This window comes from Peromyscus maniculatus, chromosome 1, assembly GCF_049852395.1.
Source record: "Peromyscus maniculatus bairdii isolate BWxNUB_F1_BW_parent chromosome 1, HU_Pman_BW_mat_3.1, whole genome shotgun sequence".
Classification (NCBI taxonomy): Eukaryota; Metazoa; Chordata; class Mammalia; order Rodentia; family Cricetidae; genus Peromyscus; species Peromyscus maniculatus.
This window is the reverse complement of record NC_134852.1, coordinates 113,214,123-113,233,380: the sequence shown is the minus strand read 5'-3', so window position 1 is coordinate 113,233,380 and position 19,258 is coordinate 113,214,123. Positions and strand designations below refer to the sequence as shown.

Sequence of the window (19,258 nt, the reverse complement as noted above, 5' to 3'; positions counted from 1 at the left end):
AACCCTGTCTTGGGGGAAAAAGGGGGGGGGGGGGAGGCTGGGTTGTAGTTCAGTTGTTAAGAGTCCTTGCCTACCATGCATGAGGCTTAGGGTTCAGTTCCCAGCATTGCAGAAACAGCATGGTAGTGTATGCCTGTATCCCAGCACTTGGGAGATGGAGGCAGGAGAGTCCAGAGCTCAAGGCCATCCTTGACTATTGGGACTTCAAGGCCAGCAAACTGGTGAGCACATACTTGCAATCTCAAATATTTGGGAGGTGGAGGCAGAAAGAAGTTGGTCATCCTCTGATACACAGGATTCTGAAGTGTGTGCCTTCTTGACTGTATAATCCTCACTCTAACCCTTAGCCTCCAATCCCTAACTTTAACCATAACCAGCCCCTCCCTCCTGCCCACAGTAAAGTATTAGCCTGGAGTGGCTGCAGGGACTGAGGAAATGGTGTACGCTGCATACCTGCTCCACAGGACCATCTGGAGTGGTCTAAGACAGCACCCCTCTAATGAGGAGGGCAGAGTTAACCTGGCACAAAACACCAGGGTCTAAGGTGTTGAGTCGCTCCCTGGGAGGAAAGCTGCTGGATCTAAAAGGAGCCTCCAGAATCCAAGCAATGAATGTAGCTGAGCTGGGACGCACAGTTCTCACCCACAGGCCCCAGCCCCATATACCCTTAAAGCCTCAAGTTTTGCACCTGCAGATCCTATTGTCTCCAAACTTCCCAGCCCCCAGGATGGGCCTTCATGCTGGTTCACAGAATTTGAATAATTTAGGGCCCAGCACCCTCCTCCCTCGGGTATCCATTTCAGTTGCTCTGTCCCCATGGGCACCGATACGTCAGCCCTGCAATTAAGCTAATAAAATGGTCAATGGAAGAAGGGCCGCTCTCCTCTCCCTCAGACCTCAGTGGGTGCTGAGAGAGTTCTTGGCCCTGCTCTGCTGAAAGCAGCAGGCTCACTCAGAGACCAGGTACAGGGGATGGATTCGGGGTTGGGGGAGGAGGGGTTGGAGGGGGAGTGGAAAGAAAGGAGAGTTGAGAGGCAGACACCAAGACTGTCACAGAGGAAGAAGCAAGTTGAGACAGGTGAAAAAAAAAAGGGGGGGGGGCACTGGCCATACAGAAGGGCAGAAGCTGAGGCCAGAGAGGCTGGGAACAGCAGCAAGGGAGAAACCACAGATGCCAGGGGCCAGGTATAGAATTGAGGGCAAGTAAAACAGGCTGGAAGGAAGACCTCAGTCTCTGATTTCCAGGTACTATACACATCAGCCAGCTGGACCTGTTGTCCTACGTCTGTCCTGAAAACTTGCCCACCCTCTGGCTGTGGTAGGGCCATGGAGACCAGGAGCCACCACCTCGGCCTGGGATTTCTGCTCCTGCTCTCTCTCCCTGCAGGTATGAACCAACCCTCTTCTGACACTGCCCTGCTCCTGTCTGCCTCAAACCTCCACCTTTCTCCTCAGTGCCTGCTGAGAACAAGCTATCTGGGGAATGTGGAGGAGGGGATGCTGAAGAGAAAGAAAGGAGACTTGCCTGATGAGATGGGGTGATGGTGGTGGGCAGTAACCATGTAAAAAGCCGGGTGTGGCCATAAACACCTCTAACCCCAGTGCTGTAGGGACCTGAGCCAGGAAGACTGCTGAAAAATGGCAAGTTGTAAGTTCAGTAAGAGACCCTGTCTCAAGAGAATAAGGTAGAAAGTGACAGCCAGACATCCAATGCCCTCCTCTGGCTTCTACGCATATCTGAACACACATGAGCAACACACACACACACACACACACACACACACACACACACACACACCCTACCACCAAAAGCATGGGAGACCATGAACCAGGCCATAAGGCTCCAGGTGGGGGGTGGAGGATGCAAACAGCGGCCCCTGAACTGCAGTCAAAGTGGACAACCTCATTCATCCTCCAGAATGCCTGGGAGCCGAGGGTAGACTGGCTCACAAGCTGTTTCGTGACCTGTTTGTCAACTATACAAGTGCCCTGAGACCTGTGGCAGACACAGACCAGACTCTAAATGTGACCCTGGAGGTGACATTGTCTCAGATCATCGATATGGTATGATGTGGTAGTGGTGTAGCTCTGGGATGCGGATCAAGGGAAGAAGGATCATCTCCTAGTTATCCTTTTCCTATGTGTTAATATTAATGATGATAATAGCCATTTATTAATTCCTGTGTACGCATTGGTGGCCCAAGACTTTACATGCTGGAATTTATTGAACTCCCCTCTCCCCAAGCAGGAATTATCTGAGGGATGAACTGATGAAATGGAGACTTAAGAGCCCACCAAAGTCACACAAGTTCAAGCCTGGGTGGGAATCGGGCTGTTAGAGCAAGCTGGGTTTGTGGGTACTCACCAGAGAGGCCCGTGTGTGCATGAAGAAGGCAGTGTGTGTATATACATGCATGTCCATTGCCTGTCCCTGCTAGGACGAACGGAACCAGGTGCTGACCTTATACCTGTGGATCAGGCAGGAGTGGACAGATGCCTACCTACACTGGGACCCCAAAGCCTATGGTGACTTGGATGCAATCCGCATTCCCAGCAGTCTAGTGTGGCGGCCAGACATCGTACTCTACAACAAGTATTGCCTGTCTGGCCCCTTCTCCTCTTTAGAGTTGCCCATCTGCCCTTGACATGCACTGAGTCTCCTCCCAACACCTAATAGAGTTGCTAAGATGCCTTGGAAACTTGCCCCTAGGGCCACCTGTAAGGAGCCTTTCACCTCTCAGATGGCACTTTCAGTGATCTCAGGCCAGCTCAAGCTGGATGTCTGCAGGTTTGGAACCCGCTATGTAGTCCAAGCCAGTTATAACTCTCAAGGAGAACTGTCTTGAGACCAAGTGCTTCTCTATGGCAGGTCCACCCTTCCAGGCTCACCAGCCTACGGCCTAGTCTTTTGGGGTACTTCTTTATGCCATCTTTAGGTTCTTTGCATCTCCTAGACAATACATAGCATTGTGCATCTTTCTGGGTCCCTCTAATGAGTTTTACAGATGACTCCCTAGGTCAGTGTGAGGCTCAATTCCACCTCTGGTTTGCAGAGGCTTTTTATACTCAGCTCCCGGCCCTTCCAAGTTCTTAGCTGCCTCCTCTAGACCTTAAGATTGACCTGAGTTTAGTGAGCCTAATGAGGCTCACTTCACAGTGCTGCCCTAGACACTAAAGCCTGACTAGTGACAATAGATCCACCCTGTTCCTGGGCCCCGGTAAATCCTGTCCTGCCTGTCCACAGGGCAGACACGCAGCCACCAGCCTCGGCCAGCACCAACGTGGTTGTACGGCACGATGGCGCCGTGCGCTGGGATGCACCAGCCATCATACGCAGTTCGTGCCGTGTGGACGTGTCTGCCTTCCCGTTCGACGCACAGCGCTGCGGCCTGACCTTCGGCTCATGGACGCACGGCGGGCACCAGCTGGACGTGCGACCCCGGGGCGCGTCTGCCAGTCTGGCCGACTTCGTGGAGAACGTTGAGTGGCGCGTGCTGGGCATGCCGGCGCGCAGGCGCGTGCTCACCTATGGCTGCTGCTCTGAGCCCTACCCAGATGTGACCTTCACGCTGCTGCTGCGCCGCCGTGCTGCCGCCTATGTGTGCAACCTGCTGCTGCCCTGTGTGTTCATCTCCCTGCTGGCGCCACTGGCCTTCCACCTGCCCGCTGACTCCGGGGAAAAGGTGTCTCTGGGCGTCACCGTGCTCCTGGCCCTCACCGTCTTCCAGCTGATTCTGGCCGAGAGCATGCCGCCTGCAGAGAGCGTGCCGCTCATCGGTGAGCCTGAGAGCATGGGCGAATGGACACTGAGCCAGCAGTGACAGCTGCAGGGGGTGAGAGAGGAGGCCAAGAGTAGACCTATCTGAGAGAACACCCCTCACCGCTAGGGGCGCGAAGGAGCCTTAGTGAAGGAAGATCTGGTCCCCATCTCATAATAAACAAACTGTATGCCTGGTATTCTCCTGTGCACTTGACATTTGTTCACTCACAGGAGTATCACTATGAACCCATGAATAACCAATAGGTTATTCCAGGTGTACAGAAAGGATCAGTGCCTGTTCAGCTTACAACCATAATCTGACCCCTCCTCCACAAGCAGGGAAAATAATTAGGTAGCAGATATCTTCAGAACCCTAATAGGAATGAGAAGAGGGGAGAACTTAACTCTTATCTATGTCCTTCCCCTCATTGGATATGAGGGCCTGGTGCTGGCCTTCTATTTGTGATGAGGCAGCTGGGAAGCTCAACAGTCTTTATTTCTTGTTTGGGGCTCACAGTGTTCTCTGTCCCACAGGGAAGTACTACATGGCCACCATGACCATGGTCACGTTCTCCACAGCACTCACCATCCTCATCATGAATCTGCATTACTGTGGTCCTAGTGCACATCCAGTGCCTGCCTGGGCTCGGGTCCTCCTGCTGGGACACCTGGCCAGAGGCCTGTGTGTGCGGGAACGAGGGGAACCCTGTGGGCAGTCCCGGCCACTAGAATCAGCCCCCAGCCTCCAGCCTCCAGCTGGTCTCCCAGAGGGGCCTTGTCATGAGCCACGGTGTCTATGCCATCAGGAAGCCCTTCTGCATCACGTGGCTTCCATTGCCAGCACCTTCCATAGCCACCGGGCTGCCCAGCGCTGCCATGAAGACTGGAAGCGCCTGGCTCGAGTGATGGACCGCTTTTTCCTGGGCATCTTCTTCTGCATGGCTCTGGTCATGAGCCTACTGGTACTGGTACAAGCCCTGTGAGAGCCAAGAACTGGATCTTAGGGAGCTGTGGTCACCTCAACACTACCAGGCAGGAATGACAAGACCCAGGTGGTTGTTGGTATTCAGATAGGCTAGCTAGTCTCTCCCCAGAGTCAGGAAGACCTCTTCAGGACCAGCACTTCTGACCTCACAGTCCACAAACAGCCTTTGTGAGCTACCTGTCCTAAATAAGGGGGATCCAAAGCCGGTTTCTCCCTTAATTCCAATATGATTAAGGTCAAAGTATAGACTTGGAGAATAAGACTTAATGTCAGTTGAGCAAGCTGGTGCTCTCCCGTAATTCCAGCACATGGAGGCTGAGGTAGGAAGATTGCCATAAGTTCAAGGACAGCCTGAGCTCCGGAAAATTTTATCTAAAAAATAAATAACCATCTGTGTCTACACTTGGAATGATAGTTGTTAGCTGGGAGAATCCATGTTATTTTTATTTTGTTGAGAGAGTCTCACGATGTACCCCCTGCTGGCCTGGAACTTGCTATGTAGCCCAGGCTGGCCTTGAACTCACATAGACCCACCTGGCTCTGCCTCTCCAAAGGCAGGTGCTACTGCTGGCTAGAGTGTAAGTTACTGACTGAAAGGACAAAGCTCCACCTCTGCTGTCACAGATCCTCATCTTGTTTATCTCTGCTAAGGCGCTCGGGAAGGAAATTCACTGCCTAGTTTGTTTCCAGAACAGAAAGTAGTGCAGAGTTTTGTCTCAGAATTTGTCTCCATAATAAAGGAGAGTGGTCCCAGCACCTCCTCCGTGTCCTGTCTTTTCCTTGGGGCCACATCCAGAAGTTGGGGATCCAGGTTTGTCTTTATAGATAGGAATCTCAGGATTCACAGATCAATGCAAAAATTATATCTTTTTAAAAATCATATTTATTTGTTTTAGTGTGTGTGTGTGTGTGTGTGTGTGTGTGTGTGTGTGTGTGTGTGTGTCCTTGTGTACCAGGGTACATTTGTGGAGGTCAGAGAACAATGTGGGTAGCTGGTTCTCTCCCTCTGCCATATGGGACCCAGGGATCAAACACAAGTTATCAGGTTTAATGACAAGTACCCTTGCTGAGCTGCTGAGCCTTCTCGCCAGCCCAGAAATGACCTTTCTGGTAACAACAGCAGAAAAAAAAAATCGGCCTTTCACAGGACCCTGAAAGAGGGCCTAAAACTTTCTCCTGCTGTCCATCCTTGTAGTTAGACACAGCCACCCTGTTCTCACTCGCTGACATGAGAGATCTTAAAAGTGGCCCAGGTGAGGGTAGGGCAGGGATCACCACTCACAGGATTGGTTGCTTTCTCGCTGTCACACAGCTTCTGGCACTTTCTTTGTGCCTTCTTCCCAGTCCTTACCCATTAGAGGCTCACAGCCTGACCTGGGGAATACTCAGGGACCAATGGAAATGGAGAGGCAGGTACTCTAACCTAGCCAGGTGGCAGAAAAGTGAACAAGAACTTTCCAGGTAGACTTGGGAGTCGTTTAAGTGACCCTGCCTGGTCCCATGGCCAAGTATTCTCCCCCATCATCTCCCACTCACAATGAGTTGAAGTCTTCTTGCTCCAAATGGGTCTGTGCCTGTCCCAGAGTCCTCTGACTTCCAGTCAGTCCCCCTCCTGCAGCCCTGAGTGAGGTTCAGCCTCCAAATTCTCTTCTGTGTCTCCGCCGGCAACGGGTCTGGAAGGTCATTACCATAGAAGGTCCCAGAGTTCCCTGCAGATAGACTGATTCACCAGGATCTTGCTATAGTTAAAGCGCACAGGTGACCAACATTCTTCAGGCAGGGCCGGTCAACATCTGGTAGGTCACAGGAGGCCTGCATTCTCTGGAAGAGCCCTCAGCACAAGGAACCAGAGCAGCAGCAGCCGCCAACAGGAGGTGGAGATGGAGCCCGGGGCTAAGGGAGGAAAAGAGATTCAGGAGCAGTGTGAGGACATGGAGGTGAAAGGCAAGAGAATGGCCCATTTGAGGCCAGCCTGAACTACACACGAGTTCTAGGACAACCTGGGCTACAAAGCAAACTCCCCTGTCTCAAAAACAAAACAGAAGGTCTGGTTTGAAGTTGGAGACTCAGCTTCTGGTCACTCTGCTGCCTTGGCCAAGTCTCTGGTCTCACTTTGCTACATGAGGACAGTGTCCCAGGTTTTACCAGTAGACTGCTGTGTGGCTGGGGGTAGGGATTGTCATAGTGGGCAGTTCACAGTTCACCTCTGCAGCCAGGCTACAGACACGATTCCTCACTAGACGTGTGGTGAGGGATTGGTTGCTACTTTCTGCCCCCTGTAAAAGTGGTTGATGCTGAGCAAGGTGGTGCACATGCCTTTAATCCCAGCACTTGGGAGACCGAGGCAGGTGGGTCTCTGTGAGTTCCAGGCCAGCCTGGGCTACCAAGTGAGTTCCAGACCAGTCATGGCAGCACTGAGAAACCCACTCTGGAAAATAAATAAATAGTAATAAACTGTACCAGTGCCATTGAACTGTGCTGAGGATTCATGGTGTAAAGAGCCAGGACTCCTAGTACAATTATGTCAGGAAAAGTGGAAGGAACAGAGGCTGAGTATCTTTCCTGCCTACTGGTTACAGATCCTAGAGGGAGGGAGCATTGGGGATGGAGCAGGAAGTGTGGCTGGGAGCTTCGAGGGGATGGGGGGCAGTTAATTCTTCTTTGGAAGTGGCCCATTCCCACCTAAATGAGCAGTGGCCCAGGTAAGCCCTGGCACAGCAGGTGTATAAGAGAAGACCCACAGCCGAGAGAGATACAGGTGTCTTTTGATCCTACTTGCTTATTACAAACTAGGAAACTGAGGCACAGGGAAAGAATCGTTAAGTCAGAGCCCAGACTAGAGTACAGTCACACTGCATCCAAGAGTTGGCTTTGACCTTGGAAAGCAGGTCTGAAGGAGCCCCGAGGGCAGCAACAGGGACACTGGGTTTGCAACCAAAGAAAAAGGCCCAAGGGAGAACACTGCAGGGAACCGCCTCGGCAGCCTGAAGCAGGGCCTGACAGCCTCCTCTGAGAGGGGCAGATGCTGCCAGGGCCACCACACACACATACACATCCTCTACCAGGGTCAGCAACTCCCTTCTTAGATAAAGAGGAGGGTTTATGAGAATAAGAGGGGAGTCTAGAGAGGGTCCAGTCCCGGGACAGCCTGCTCAAAGGACTTCATCTCTTACCTGAGCTATCCAGCCAGCAGGGCCCAGATCTGCACTTCTTTTCTGAAAGGAAGAACGTGGAATCAATGCTTCAGTAGCTCTCTGACTGCAAAGGACCCTCAGAGCTCTGATGACCAAATCTTGACTCTCTGTAGTCCTGCTCCCTCAGGGAGGACCTCCCTAGATCACATTCACTTGACCTGAGTCCTGAGGACAGAAGGGAGGCAGCCATGGAAGCCAGGATCTCGTTCTGGCCGGCTCCTGCGCTCTGGCCTGTAACTGCCTCCTCACCGCATTCCCAGCTCACTTTCCTGTGCCCTGTCCCAGACAGGGAGGCGCTGGTTTGTGTCCTTGGCCTGCCTTCCTCATGGCTCCTGATGCCGTTCAAAGTCGGAACTGAGCCACATTGTACCTCCTCCCATTTCCGCCATGGTCACCGTGCAGGCCAACTGTCTGCCTCTGAACTATGAAAGCGAGGTCTCACTGAGCTAGGAGCAGTAGTCCACAGCCCACCAGGGGTTCAGAACAGGTCTCCTTGTTGTTCTTCCTCTGGCTTGACAGTGGACCGAGCGGATGGAGGAGGAACAGCTGACATGCTCCTGACCACAGGTTGGCACAGGTAAACTGGAACTTAGAGGCACAACATTGACCTCCCCTGCCCAGCATAGGCTACTGCATATAATTCCCATTCTATCTGGTAAAACTGTAGCTCTCAAAAACTGAGCTTGGGACTTTTGCTCAATTATTTTCCTTAAACTTTATTTGTTATTAGCGTGTGAGAGATGGGGGAGGGGTATGTGGAGGTCAGCGAAAGCCCTGTGGAGTCAGTTCGCTCCTTCAATCTTTATATAGGTTCTGAGGACTGAACTGGAGAGGTCAGGCTTGCGCGGCCAAACTCCTTCACCGGCTGAGCCATCTACATGTTCCCCTTTTACTTAGTTCCGCCAACAAATGTCTTGGTGTCAATACTGTGACTGCAAAATAATTCCTTTCCAGCTTCCAGCTGGGACAACACCCGGATCCGGTTGTGCCTGTCCTTTCAAAGGCCCTGGCCGCCTCTCCTCCATTCCTGCAGGTTTCTGTACCCACCACCCCTCCCAACTCCCATCGCCGTATCACAGGTGTGAGCCACCAGGCGCTTGAGCCTTTTATCATTTATGTATGAATCCCTTGGCTGGAGCAGGGGCTGGGGCTTAGAGTTGCCAAAGCTCCTGGCAGATAGGGAAGCCCATCTTTTTGTAGGACTGGCTGGCCTTGCTCGCTCCTCACCTTTGATGTATTCGCAGTTGTATGTGCTACGTTTGCCCAGAGCGCGGAGATAGATGCGTGCGGGACCCTGGGCAGGTCGGCTGGAGTTGACCACCTGGAAAGTCTCAAAAGGGGGGATCAGCACCTCCTCCTCTCCAGGGAAAAAGGAGTAACCCCTGATCGGGGCTCCGAGGCAGGTCCAGATACCAAAGAAGGTGTCCTCGCCAAATTGCTGGGCGGCAACGTTCTTGAGGGACGCGGAAGCAAAGCCTCCCAGCCTAACGGTGGCGCCGGGCCCCGCTGGCCGGAAGCGCAGGCCATGCACCCCCCTGTACACCTGCCGGCACCCGCGAGATCGCTGGCTCCCGAGCAGCTGCAGGGCCTCGGTGAGCAGGAAGTGGAGGGTCTTGAAGGAGAAGCGGTGGAGGTAGTGTGCCCGGGAGCGGCCCGCCTCGCGCACAGCCGCGTTGAACTCCTTGTGCAGGGGGCTGTTGGCAGTGTAGGCCAGGAGCGCCACCCCGTGCTCATCTCGGAAGCCCGGGGGTGAAGGGGGCAAGGGGGTTGAGCTGAGGCCCCACGGGGTTGACCCCCAGGCCTTGCGCTCCTGCCATTGGGTGTTGGCCAGAGTCCAACCATCCGCGTACACTTTGTTGGCCTGGAACTCGGAGTGGTTGAGATCTGGCAAAGCCGCTGCCATGGCCGCGGCACAGCCCGCATACTGGTCGTCAAAGGACGCTGGGGCCATGTCCAGGGGTGTTTCTTGAGAAAAGATGTCTAGATGTGTGACGGAGTGACTTTGAACCTGAGGGCAGGGGAGCATCAAGGACTGAGAAGGTGGTTGGTCCCTAGGAAAATGGGAGCCCAGTCATCCAGCTTCCCCCTGCTTTGAGAAAGGGCCTGTCTACTGAGAAAGGCAGAAAGAACCCCAAATACATCCGGAGGGGAAGGGGATTGGGAACCACCAGCTGCAAGCTCCCCAGACTAGGTTTTCAGGAGTGGCCTAGGAGGGAGAGATGGGTTCCCAGGGACACGGGACATTCTTCCCTCTGCTTCCCTTCCTACTGGACATGGAGCTGGTGGATGATGATCATACCTGAAGTCCATCCCTGAGGCCCACAGACACCAGCAGGAGAGACATCATGGCTGGAATCTTCATGTTGGAGGTGACCCTGGACAAGCTGCCGTCTCTTGTTCCTCATCTGGAAAATTGGGATGTTAATCTCTACCCCTTAGTAAACATTAAGTGACAAAGGGGTAGAGGAGTCACACAGCCTCTGGATCCCCTGAGGGTGGTCACACTGACCCACAGTGGCTCTAAGAAGGAGGCCCGGCCTCCGGTCAGGACAGGAACAGCCATCTCTAAATCAATGCTGCGGCTGCATTGCATGGGGCTGCATTGCGTGCTGTCCCTTTTCTGTCTGTCTGTCTGTCTGTCTATGTCTGTCTGTTTTAAACAGGGTTTCACATACCCATGCTGACCTGGAACTGGCTCCTGAAACAAAGATGACCTTTAATCTTTGACCCTCTTGCTTCCTTCTCCTAAATGCAGGCATAATAGATATGGGCTACCTACTTACTTTACTACAGAGTAAGACAGACGTATTTTACTACAACGTAATGCTGGTTGTAAGAAGGTGAGTGTGTGAAAGATAAAGTCTCCTTTTTCCCCTCTCTGTTTCTCCTTCCTCCCATTCCAGCCTTACACACTCCTGCCCATGGGAAGGAGTGGCCAGTGATATAATGTGTCTTCCAATGCCTTTCTCAGAAAACATTTGAACAGTATAATTAACTGTTTCTTTTCAATGCTGGAGGTCAAACCCAGAGCCTTGTGTACGCTAGACAAGCACTCTCCCATTGAGCCTCTGAATAATATATTAAATATACGTACACCTAACACACACACACACATGCACACGCGCACACACACACACACACACACGCACGCACGCATACACACACGCACACGCAGTTCTATATGCAGTGTCTTAGATTTGTTGTCCTTTTTTTTTTTTTCAAAGAAAAAATGCTTACATATACATCCTGTAAATCTGTCCTTTTGAGGAACAATTCATCAGGAGATTCCTTCCAAGTCAGCACCCTCACATCTACCCTTTGCCATTGCAATGGTCACACAGTGTGTCTCAATGGGGTCGTCAAACCATTGAATGGGCACATGGGTTTTGTTTCCATAATGTTCGTTTTGCTTTGAGGCAGGATCTGACCCTGTAGTCCAGGCCAACCTTAAACTCACTCTGTGTCCCAGGCTGGCTCCTGTGAGTGTGTCAGTTGGTTACACTCAGCTTAACGCCACTTCCAAGTGATCTGCCAGCCTGAGTGCTGGGATGACAGGTGTGCCCCCATGCCTGGCCTACTGATGGCTTTTCAATGTTCATTGATGTGGTCTGGAAATCTATGTACACTTGTGTTGCCATCACCGCCCTGAAAGTTTTCTTTTGTACTTTATTGCCATCTATCCTGTGCTATTGCCAGTGCCTGGCACAGTCAGTCAGGAAACGGAAACGAATGTGCTTCAGAGAAAGGGTGGACACGGTGGTGCAACCTGTAACGCCAGCATGTAAGAGGCCGAGGCAGGAAGATGGTGGGCCCAAGGCCATCCTGGGACTCCATGAGGCCCTATCTCAAAAACAAAAATAAAACCCCCAGAAGAGCTGGGCGGTGGTGGTGCACCCCTTTAATCCCAGCACTCAGGAGGCAGAGCTAGGCAGATCTCTGTGAGTTCCAGGCCATCCTGGGTTAAAGAGCGAGATCCAGGCACCAAACTACACAGGGAAATCCTGTCTCAAAAAACAAAAACAAAAAACCCAGAAGAGTAATTTGCATCATTGATGTGGAAGTCAGGCAGAGATGAGATTTCAGGGAGGATGGGCTGGAGAAACCAAGAGAAGCTGGGGAGTGAGCCTAGGCTTAGGAAGAGCCAGGCTCTGGGGTTTCATGAGGCTTTTTGCTCCTGGCCCTCAGGCTCAGTGAGAACCCTGGAACTCTTTGATATCACCCTTTAGGCTTAATCCAGCTTGGGATAGCTCCTGTGCCAGCAGAAGACACTCATGTGGTACCCTATCTCTATTAGCATCCAGCCTCTCAGGATGGTCACCTAGGGATCAGTTCATTCAATCATTCATCACACATGACTGCAGTTGCCAGCTCATGTTAAGTCCACGTTGCCTCCTGGATTCTCCCTCCCTGCTTTGTGGAGGCCCACATCCCTGCCCTGCTTAATTTTGTCTGTCTCGTCTCTTCCTTACAAGATCTCCCTGTCTCCTTGCTAGAGCATTCACCATGGAGCAGGGAGAACGATGTCTCTAAAGCACAGCCCTGATGACCACCTTTACCTGCTTAAAAACCTTCTGTGTGGGAGTGGGGAGAGAGCTTAGCGGTTAAAAGGTAGACTGCTCTTGCAGAGGACATGAGTTCAGTTCCACACTGGAGTGGCTCATGACTGACTGGAACTCTAGCTGTAGGAGGATCTGATGCTTCTGGCTTTGGTGGGTACCTGCTCTCAGGTACACATGTTCACTTACACACACACAAATATACACATAATTAAAAATAAAAATAAAATATTAAAAAAAATCTGCACTAAAACTCACTGGAAGAGATATCTCAAAATACTGAGAAAAAAAGTGCAAAATTGAGAATTATGAGAGAAAAGATGATAAAATATCCTTTTTGTTGTTGTTGTTTTGTTTTTTCAAGACAGAGTTTCACTGTGTACCCTGGCTGTCTTGGAACTCACTCTGTAGACCAGGCTGGCCTCAGACTCACAGAGATCCACCTGCCTCTGCCACCCCTGCCCAGTCATTTTTTAAATCTTAAAAAAGAAAAGAAAAAGAAAAAGGAAAAAGGAGAGGCTTATCATCGTGCACAAGGCCCTGTGTTTGAGTCCCAGTACCTCCTAGAAGTCAAGCATGTCAGCACATTCCAGAAATTCCAGGTCTCAGGAGGTAGAGACGGAGGATCAGGAGCTCAAGGCTGCACAGTGAGTTCCAGGCCAGCCTGGAATACATAAGACCCTGTCTCAAAACAAAGCAGCAAAATGAAATAAAAACATCCCTCTACCCACTCTTGACAGCCCAACCGTATTCCGCCTTTGGATCTGCTCAGTGACCTTGCCCCTGGGAACTTTTTAGTCCCTTCCTGGCTCCTACAGTACAGGAGCCAAGGAGGACCAGAGTTCCAGTGAGGTGCTACTGTCCCCGACCCTCAGCTATCCTCTGGCCACCCACTCTTCCAGGCTTAGCTAAGGGCTCCCCTCTTCCAGAAAGCTCCCAGAATCCTCTGGGCTACACATCATTCTGTGTGGCCCTCTTCTGAGCCTACCCCCACAACTCCTGGCCGGTGCAGGAACCAGCAATAGCCCATTCCGTGTCCCCAGGGCTTAGCCCAGGACCAGGCTGCTTGCTGAGAGTCTTGTTAAGGAGGGAAAATCTACACAAACATCACAGCTTCCAGTGGACCTGTGGATGCCAGATGTGTGACTGGGCTGGTATGGAACAACCAGCAGCCATCTCCCCCTGTGGGTCAGGCTCTGTCACCCTGCATGCATTCTGTGTGGATCACCTCTTGGGCAGGGCTTCTGCCCTCCACTCTTAGAGGTTACATAGCCGTTTACTGTAGCCTCAGGTCCCACAGCTTCAGCTACTGAGCCCTCCACGTCCTTCAGGCAAGATGATAACCCCAGTCGGGCATCCCGGGAAATCAGTGGAAGCCAGCCTCTTCCCTTGTAAGGACAGCCACACCCTATCTGTCCACGCCGCTGAAGCTGCCTCTGTCACACACACCCTCTACAGTTGGCTCCATCTTCTTTCTATTCCGTCTGTGATGAAAGACCCCCCCCCCAGGCTCTGATAAACAAGGCCAAGGGGCTTTCTGAGCATTGCCAACAAGACAGAGCACCTCAGAGTAAGTAGATTGCTGTCCTTGGTGACGGGGTGGGGGTGGGGGGTCTTGTTAGGTAGCCCAGACTGGCCTCTAACTTAGTCTCTGGCATGAGAACGCTGAATCCAGCTTGGGAATCCCTTTTCACAGTTGAGGCAGCTGCACTTACCTTCATTCTGTGACCTACCGTCCTCAGTTTCTCTCTCTTCCCTCACTCAGTAGTCCCTTCTGGGAATATGACCCCAAGTCTCTTCTCAAAACTCCCAAACCTTCCTAGGTGTCCTCAACCATCCCATCCAAGGATCCCTAGCACTTTACCAATACCCTAAACTTAATACCAGAAAGTTCCTTCTGCTTCCTAGGCAGGGAGGTGAGGTGCCCTTACCTAGCTTTCTCCACGGTGGGCAAAGCTGGTCTGGTCTCCCGTGATAGGCAGACAGGGAGGTAGCTTTCTCTTTTATACTGTCGGTTCCCTACCCCTCCTGCGTCCCCACACAGCTGCTCAGAAATGTGACACTCCCCCGTCTATTTCAAGCTCTCTCAAGGCTCAGGGACACTAGCCTCTGCCCAATGTGACCTGGACCAACCTTCTTCCCATGACAATGAGCGCTGCTAAACACAGGAGAGACAGGATAGCAGCCTCCTCACCAGACTGTACCTCCAGGCATCTCCGGTCATTTTTTCCAACTTATTATTATTGCTTTCTTTCACAATGTCCAGGCTGGCCTCGAATTTGAATCGATCCTTTTGCCTCTGCCTCCCTCCTGAATGCTGGGATTATAGGCATGTGCCACCACCTCAAGCTTTGTTCTGTTCTAAGGAGCCAAGGTTCCAGCTGGATCCCTGACCCACCATGTGACCTGGGAGGACTTTCTGCCCCTCTCAGGATCCCTGGCCCGTTACCAGATTTGACTCCACTTTTTGGGACCTTGTTGGCGCTCCAGGTGCTGGGGTGTAAGAAATTCCCCAAGCCAGAGGCTGTCCCCACACAGCATTTGTTGTCCCTGCACCTACCAGTACTTGAATCCTGCAGAGAGAGGAAGGGTGGGGTAGGTAGGCAAGGGTGTTAATGCTCTTCCACTTCCCAACCCAGCCTTCCCACCACAGGGACACAGTCTGCTTTCCTCTTTAGTCATCGAGAAGGGATGGAGAACACAGGCTGTTAGGTGAAGGAAACTTTATTTGGTTGACAGTCCGCGGTGGTGAAGGGATGGTGATTGTGTAAACTCATGAGCTGGACCCGAGAGGCCCTTGGCAGGTTTCACAGGTCATGCTTACCCTAGCCCCAGCAGGGGGCATCTCTTAAGCCCTGATGTTCAGAACATACGCCCTCCACCTTCCCATAAACTGGCCCCTTCTCCCATTACCTCCAACTGGGCATCTGAAATTCAGAACTGGGTTATTTATAGTCAAGCCCAAGGGAGGCGTGAGAGAGAGCTGTGTTTACAAACACAGGGTCACCTGAACCGGAGAGGTCCAGAAGGCAGCTGGGGCTTCCTTCTACTCTTCCCTACAGACCAGGGTAGGGAGACAGAGTGTTAAGAATAGGGAAGGAAGTGGGCGCAGGGGGTCTTTGATGGTGGTGCACGTGACCCAACGTGTGTCGTATGCAAATTGTATGCAAATAAGACAGATTTGACGACTTAACATGATGTACGAGGAGCGACCCTCGCGGGGTTTCGAGGCCTGGTGGTCGGGTGCCCTGGCCCTGGCCAGGTCCCAGGGCCACCGGAGAAAGGGCCAAGCCTCACAAGTCCCTCCTTCAGCCTTGACCTAGCTCTGATCTTACAGAAAGAACCTGTCACCCAAGGGAAGGAGAGTTTTGCCCCTCAACCACTCAAGGACTCTGCCAGTCCAGCTCCCACGCCCCTGTCTGTTGTTGGGGAAGATAGGTGTCGGGTTACCAGTCCAGGGGCTATAGTTAGCCCCGGGGACTTTGTTCGGCAGTCCGGGATCTGCGCAGCGCCTGCCCGCACCTCAGCCCTAGTCTGCCGCAAAAAGGATCGGAGCCCTAGGCCACTCTCGGCCTCCCCCACCTCCAGGTAGGTCCTCGTCCCCGCCCCGCCCCTCTCCAGGCGGAGCCATATAACTGCCCCAAAGAAGTCCTGGAGAGCCTGGGTGAGGGGCCGGCGTCTAGTAGTCATAGACGAGGGCTTGCGATGGGGACAGTCAAGTCCGAAGCCCTGCCTATCCTTAGACTTGTCCTTGGCCCCGCCCCATATCACTTCTGAATTCCAGTCCTTGACTAAGGACCCTCAGGGTGCAGGAAGAAGGTCCTGGAGCCCATCCAAGCCAGCACCCCGTCTCCACTGGCCTCATCATTATCTGGATCCTGCCATCCTGGGAGTCCTCCAAGGATGATTCTGGAGGATCTGCTGATGGTCCTCAGTTGCCTCGGCCTGCATACCCTTTGGAAGGTAACTTTCAGAACTATCATTTGCCAATAAGGGTCAGTTGTGGGTCAGACGCTGAGAAGGTGGTGGTAGGGGAACCATCAGGGAAACCCTCCTAGGAGACTCTTCCCTTCTCCCAATCCTCTTCTCGGGAACTTCTACACCTAGCCCGAGTGCCTCCTCTCTCTCCCAGAACTCCACCTCCCTGCATCCCTAGCTCCGTGATTCTCTCTGTGCTACCCCTCCATAGGGGCTGCCTTCATCTTCCTCCTTCCCATTTCTCATCTCACACCACAGGCAAATCCCTGTACACATGAGTGTGCTGCCGTACACTCTGGCAGACCCTGAAAACCGGGCTTCACCCCCACCCCCACCCCCAGCACACTCTGGGACTAAGTGTGGGGACAATAAACTCCCACCCACCCCACTTTGAGTTTAGAATAACATCTAAAGCAGGAGAGCATGCAGGAATCTCAGAGCTGACCTTGATGTACACTGAGTGCAGGGCTTCCCCAAGGGTGAGAAATAGCCGAGGGAGATGGGGACCAGGGCAGGGACCAGACACTGGCTGCAGTTTATTGCCTGCATACCGACAATCAGAGCCAGGAAAGACAGGAGCCAACCAGACATGGCCCTGGAAAGATGACCCTTTAGGCTGAGCCACAATGATCTTTACGTTCTCCTCACAATAACCCTGTGAGGTTGGAAGTGCCCTTAATTCGTAGGAGAATGTGGAATCCAGGAAAGCCCTGACCTGAGACTTGCTTGAGATCCCACAGCTAGCAGGTGGTGTTTCAACTCATGTCCGTCCGACTCCACTGTCGGTGTTAACTGTGCCTCTTTGGGATCTTGCCACTTGCATGCATCAGATGGTTGGGCATAGAAATGAACACCTGTGATTCTGAACTGATCTGCCACCAGGACCCTTGGCCAGTGTCCTAAACTTACCCTCTTGCCTATGTGGTGTCACCTTCCTTATGTCCACAGGTCCAAGCTGTTCCTATCCTGCCCCTGAGCCTGGTTCCAGACACCTTCGATGATGCCTACGTGGGTTGCTCTGAGGAGATGGAGGAGAAAGCAGGCCTGCTGCTGAAGGAGGAGATGGCCCGCCATGCCCTGCTCCGGGAATCCTGGGAAGCAGCCCAAGAGGCCTGGGAACGCCGGCGGCACACGCTCACTCTACCTCCTGGCTTCAAAGCCCAGCACGGAATAGCTGTTATGGTGTACACCAACTCATCCAACACCTTGTACTGGGAGCTGAACCAGGCTGTGCGGACTGGAGGTGGCTCCCGGGAGCTCTACATGAGGCACTTCCCCTTCAAGGCCCTGCATTTCTACCTGACCCGGGCCCTGCAGCTGCTCCGGGGCACCCGAGGCTGCAGTAGGGAAGACGGGGAGGTGGTGTTCCGAGGCGTGGGCAGCCTTCACTTTGAACCCAAGAGGCTGGGGGACTCGGTCCGATTAGGACAGTTTGCCTCCAGCTCTCTGGATGAAACTGTGGCTCGTGGGTTTGGTAATGCCACTTTCTTCAATCTAAGGACTTGTTTTGGGGCTCTTATCCAGGCTTTGTCTGTCTTCCCTGAGGAGCGTGAGGTGCTGATACCCCCACATGAAGTCTTCTTGGTCACTGGGTTCTTCCAGCATGGAGCCCAGAGCATAGTAACTCTCTGGAGTTATAATCAGACCTGCAGCCACTTTAACTGCGCCTATTTGGGTGGTGAGCGATGCATGGGCGACAGAGAATGGCAGGGTGGGTGAAAGCCAGCATGTCCTGACCCAGGCCCCAGAGACTTCAGGAGACTCGATTCGTTAGCGAGACTGAGGTTCTGCCAGGTCCTGTGACCTGTGGACATTCAAGATCTGTGGATATTCTCAGATGACTGTCTTCTCAAAAGGGTAGACTAAGGAACCGAGTGAAGGAGGCCAGTCTCAGTAGGCCCTGGTTTGATGGGGCTAACAGGACTGGACTGTGCCAAGTCCAGGAGGGAGGCAGGAAGAGAATGGAAGAGTGATGGGGTGTGGGTAGGAGCAAGGATGGCTAGGCCATCTGGAAAGGTGACCTCGGGAAGAAGCTGAAAGGAAGTGAGTAGTCTGCTTTGAGGTGAAGGAGAAGACAGACAAAGGGGGATGGCCAGAGGCAAGACATTTGGGATGAGAGTCATCTCGGGGCCTTACTGTGCTATCTGTTGCAGGGGAGAAGAGGCACGGCTGTGTGTCCTCAACAGGTACGTCGCCCCCTGGCCTGCTCTGTGGGCTGTTCAGCTCTCCTGGCCCTGCTTCCTACCTCACCTTCCCTTCTTCTTTCTCCAGCAGGAGGGCAGCCAGAGTCATCCTCCACAGAGGCCTTGGCTCTGCAATCAGGGAAGACGCTGCTCTTGGACCCTGGGGAGTTGCAGCTCTCAAGAGCTGGACCCTGAGAGCCTCTTGGAGTCTTGGGAACTGATGACCTTTCCATGAAGACGGGCCTTTGCGTGGCCTGGAGAAGCAAGAGTGTGGTTCTGGTTCTAGTGCAATGGGCTACCTCTCCAACCAGGGTTGGAGACCTGAGGCCGTGGCAGGGTTGGGGGAACCCCACTATGTGGTGGGGACTTCCCAGGACATGCAAGGTCAAGACTGGATGGCTACTCAATTAAACGGAGTTGTGGTATAGTGACATGGGCTTTTATGACTGGTTTATTTCACGAGGTCATTTGTCCTTGGCAAGCTTGAAAGTCGGGGATTGAAAACTAACTTCCTGATCCTCTTGGTCAAACACTTTAACCTCTGCACCTGGAGCTTTTGAACAGCCAGAGGGGCCTCATGGCTGCCTTTAAGGCAGAATAGA

The 19,258-nt window shown here is 52.8% G+C and overlaps 3 protein-coding genes across 10 annotated transcripts; 2 read left to right on the top strand and 1 right to left on the bottom strand.

The window, feature by feature from the left end:
- The first annotated feature begins 1,112 nt into the window (after positions 1–1,112).
- Positions 1,113–5,487, top strand: Chrna10 (cholinergic receptor nicotinic alpha 10 subunit). Its single transcript, XM_006993302.4, has 5 exons — positions 1,113–1,387; positions 1,919–2,064; positions 2,439–2,593; positions 3,245–3,777; positions 4,295–5,487. The coding sequence occupies exons 1-5, from the start codon at positions 1,327–1,329 to the stop codon at positions 4,741–4,743; spliced, it is 1,344 nt and encodes a 447-aa protein (XP_006993364.1). The 5' UTR covers positions 1,113–1,326; the 3' UTR covers positions 4,744–5,487.
- Positions 5,488–5,605: 118 nt separating this feature from the next.
- Positions 5,606–14,563, bottom strand: Art1 (ADP-ribosyltransferase 1). 3 transcript variants are annotated; one of them, XM_006993303.4, is made up of 5 exons: positions 14,427–14,559; positions 10,239–10,344; positions 9,167–9,947; positions 7,919–7,960; positions 5,606–6,638 (listed from the first exon to the last, which is right to left on the bottom strand). In XM_006993303.4, exons 2-5 carry the CDS (start codon positions 10,299–10,301, stop codon positions 6,547–6,549), a joined length of 978 nt encoding a protein of 325 aa, XP_006993365.1. In that variant the 5' UTR covers positions 10,302–10,344; positions 14,427–14,559; the 3' UTR covers positions 5,606–6,546. The 3 variants fall into 3 exon arrangements, with proteins under 3 accessions (XP_006993365.1, XP_076404731.1, XP_076404734.1); XM_076548616.1 differs by having other exon boundaries at positions 9,167–9,990; positions 14,427–14,464; XM_076548619.1 differs by lacking the exons at positions 5,606–6,638; positions 7,919–7,960 and adding an exon at positions 7,967–8,104 and having other exon boundaries at positions 14,427–14,563.
- Positions 11,499–19,087, top strand: Art5 (ADP-ribosyltransferase 5). Of its 6 annotated transcripts, none has more exons than XM_006993304.4 (6): positions 11,499–14,065; positions 15,989–16,083; positions 16,280–16,458; positions 17,422–18,151; positions 18,627–18,659; positions 18,745–19,087. In XM_006993304.4, the coding sequence occupies exons 3-6, from the start codon at positions 16,399–16,401 to the stop codon at positions 18,849–18,851; spliced, it is 930 nt and encodes a 309-aa protein (XP_006993366.1). In that variant the 5' UTR covers positions 11,499–14,065; positions 15,989–16,083; positions 16,280–16,398; the 3' UTR covers positions 18,852–19,087. The 6 variants fall into 6 exon arrangements, with proteins under 6 accessions (XP_006993366.1, XP_015842333.1, XP_015842335.1 ...); XM_015986847.3 differs by having other exon boundaries at positions 15,833–16,083; XM_015986849.3 differs by lacking the exon at positions 15,989–16,083.
- Positions 19,088–19,258: the final 171 nt, after the last annotated feature.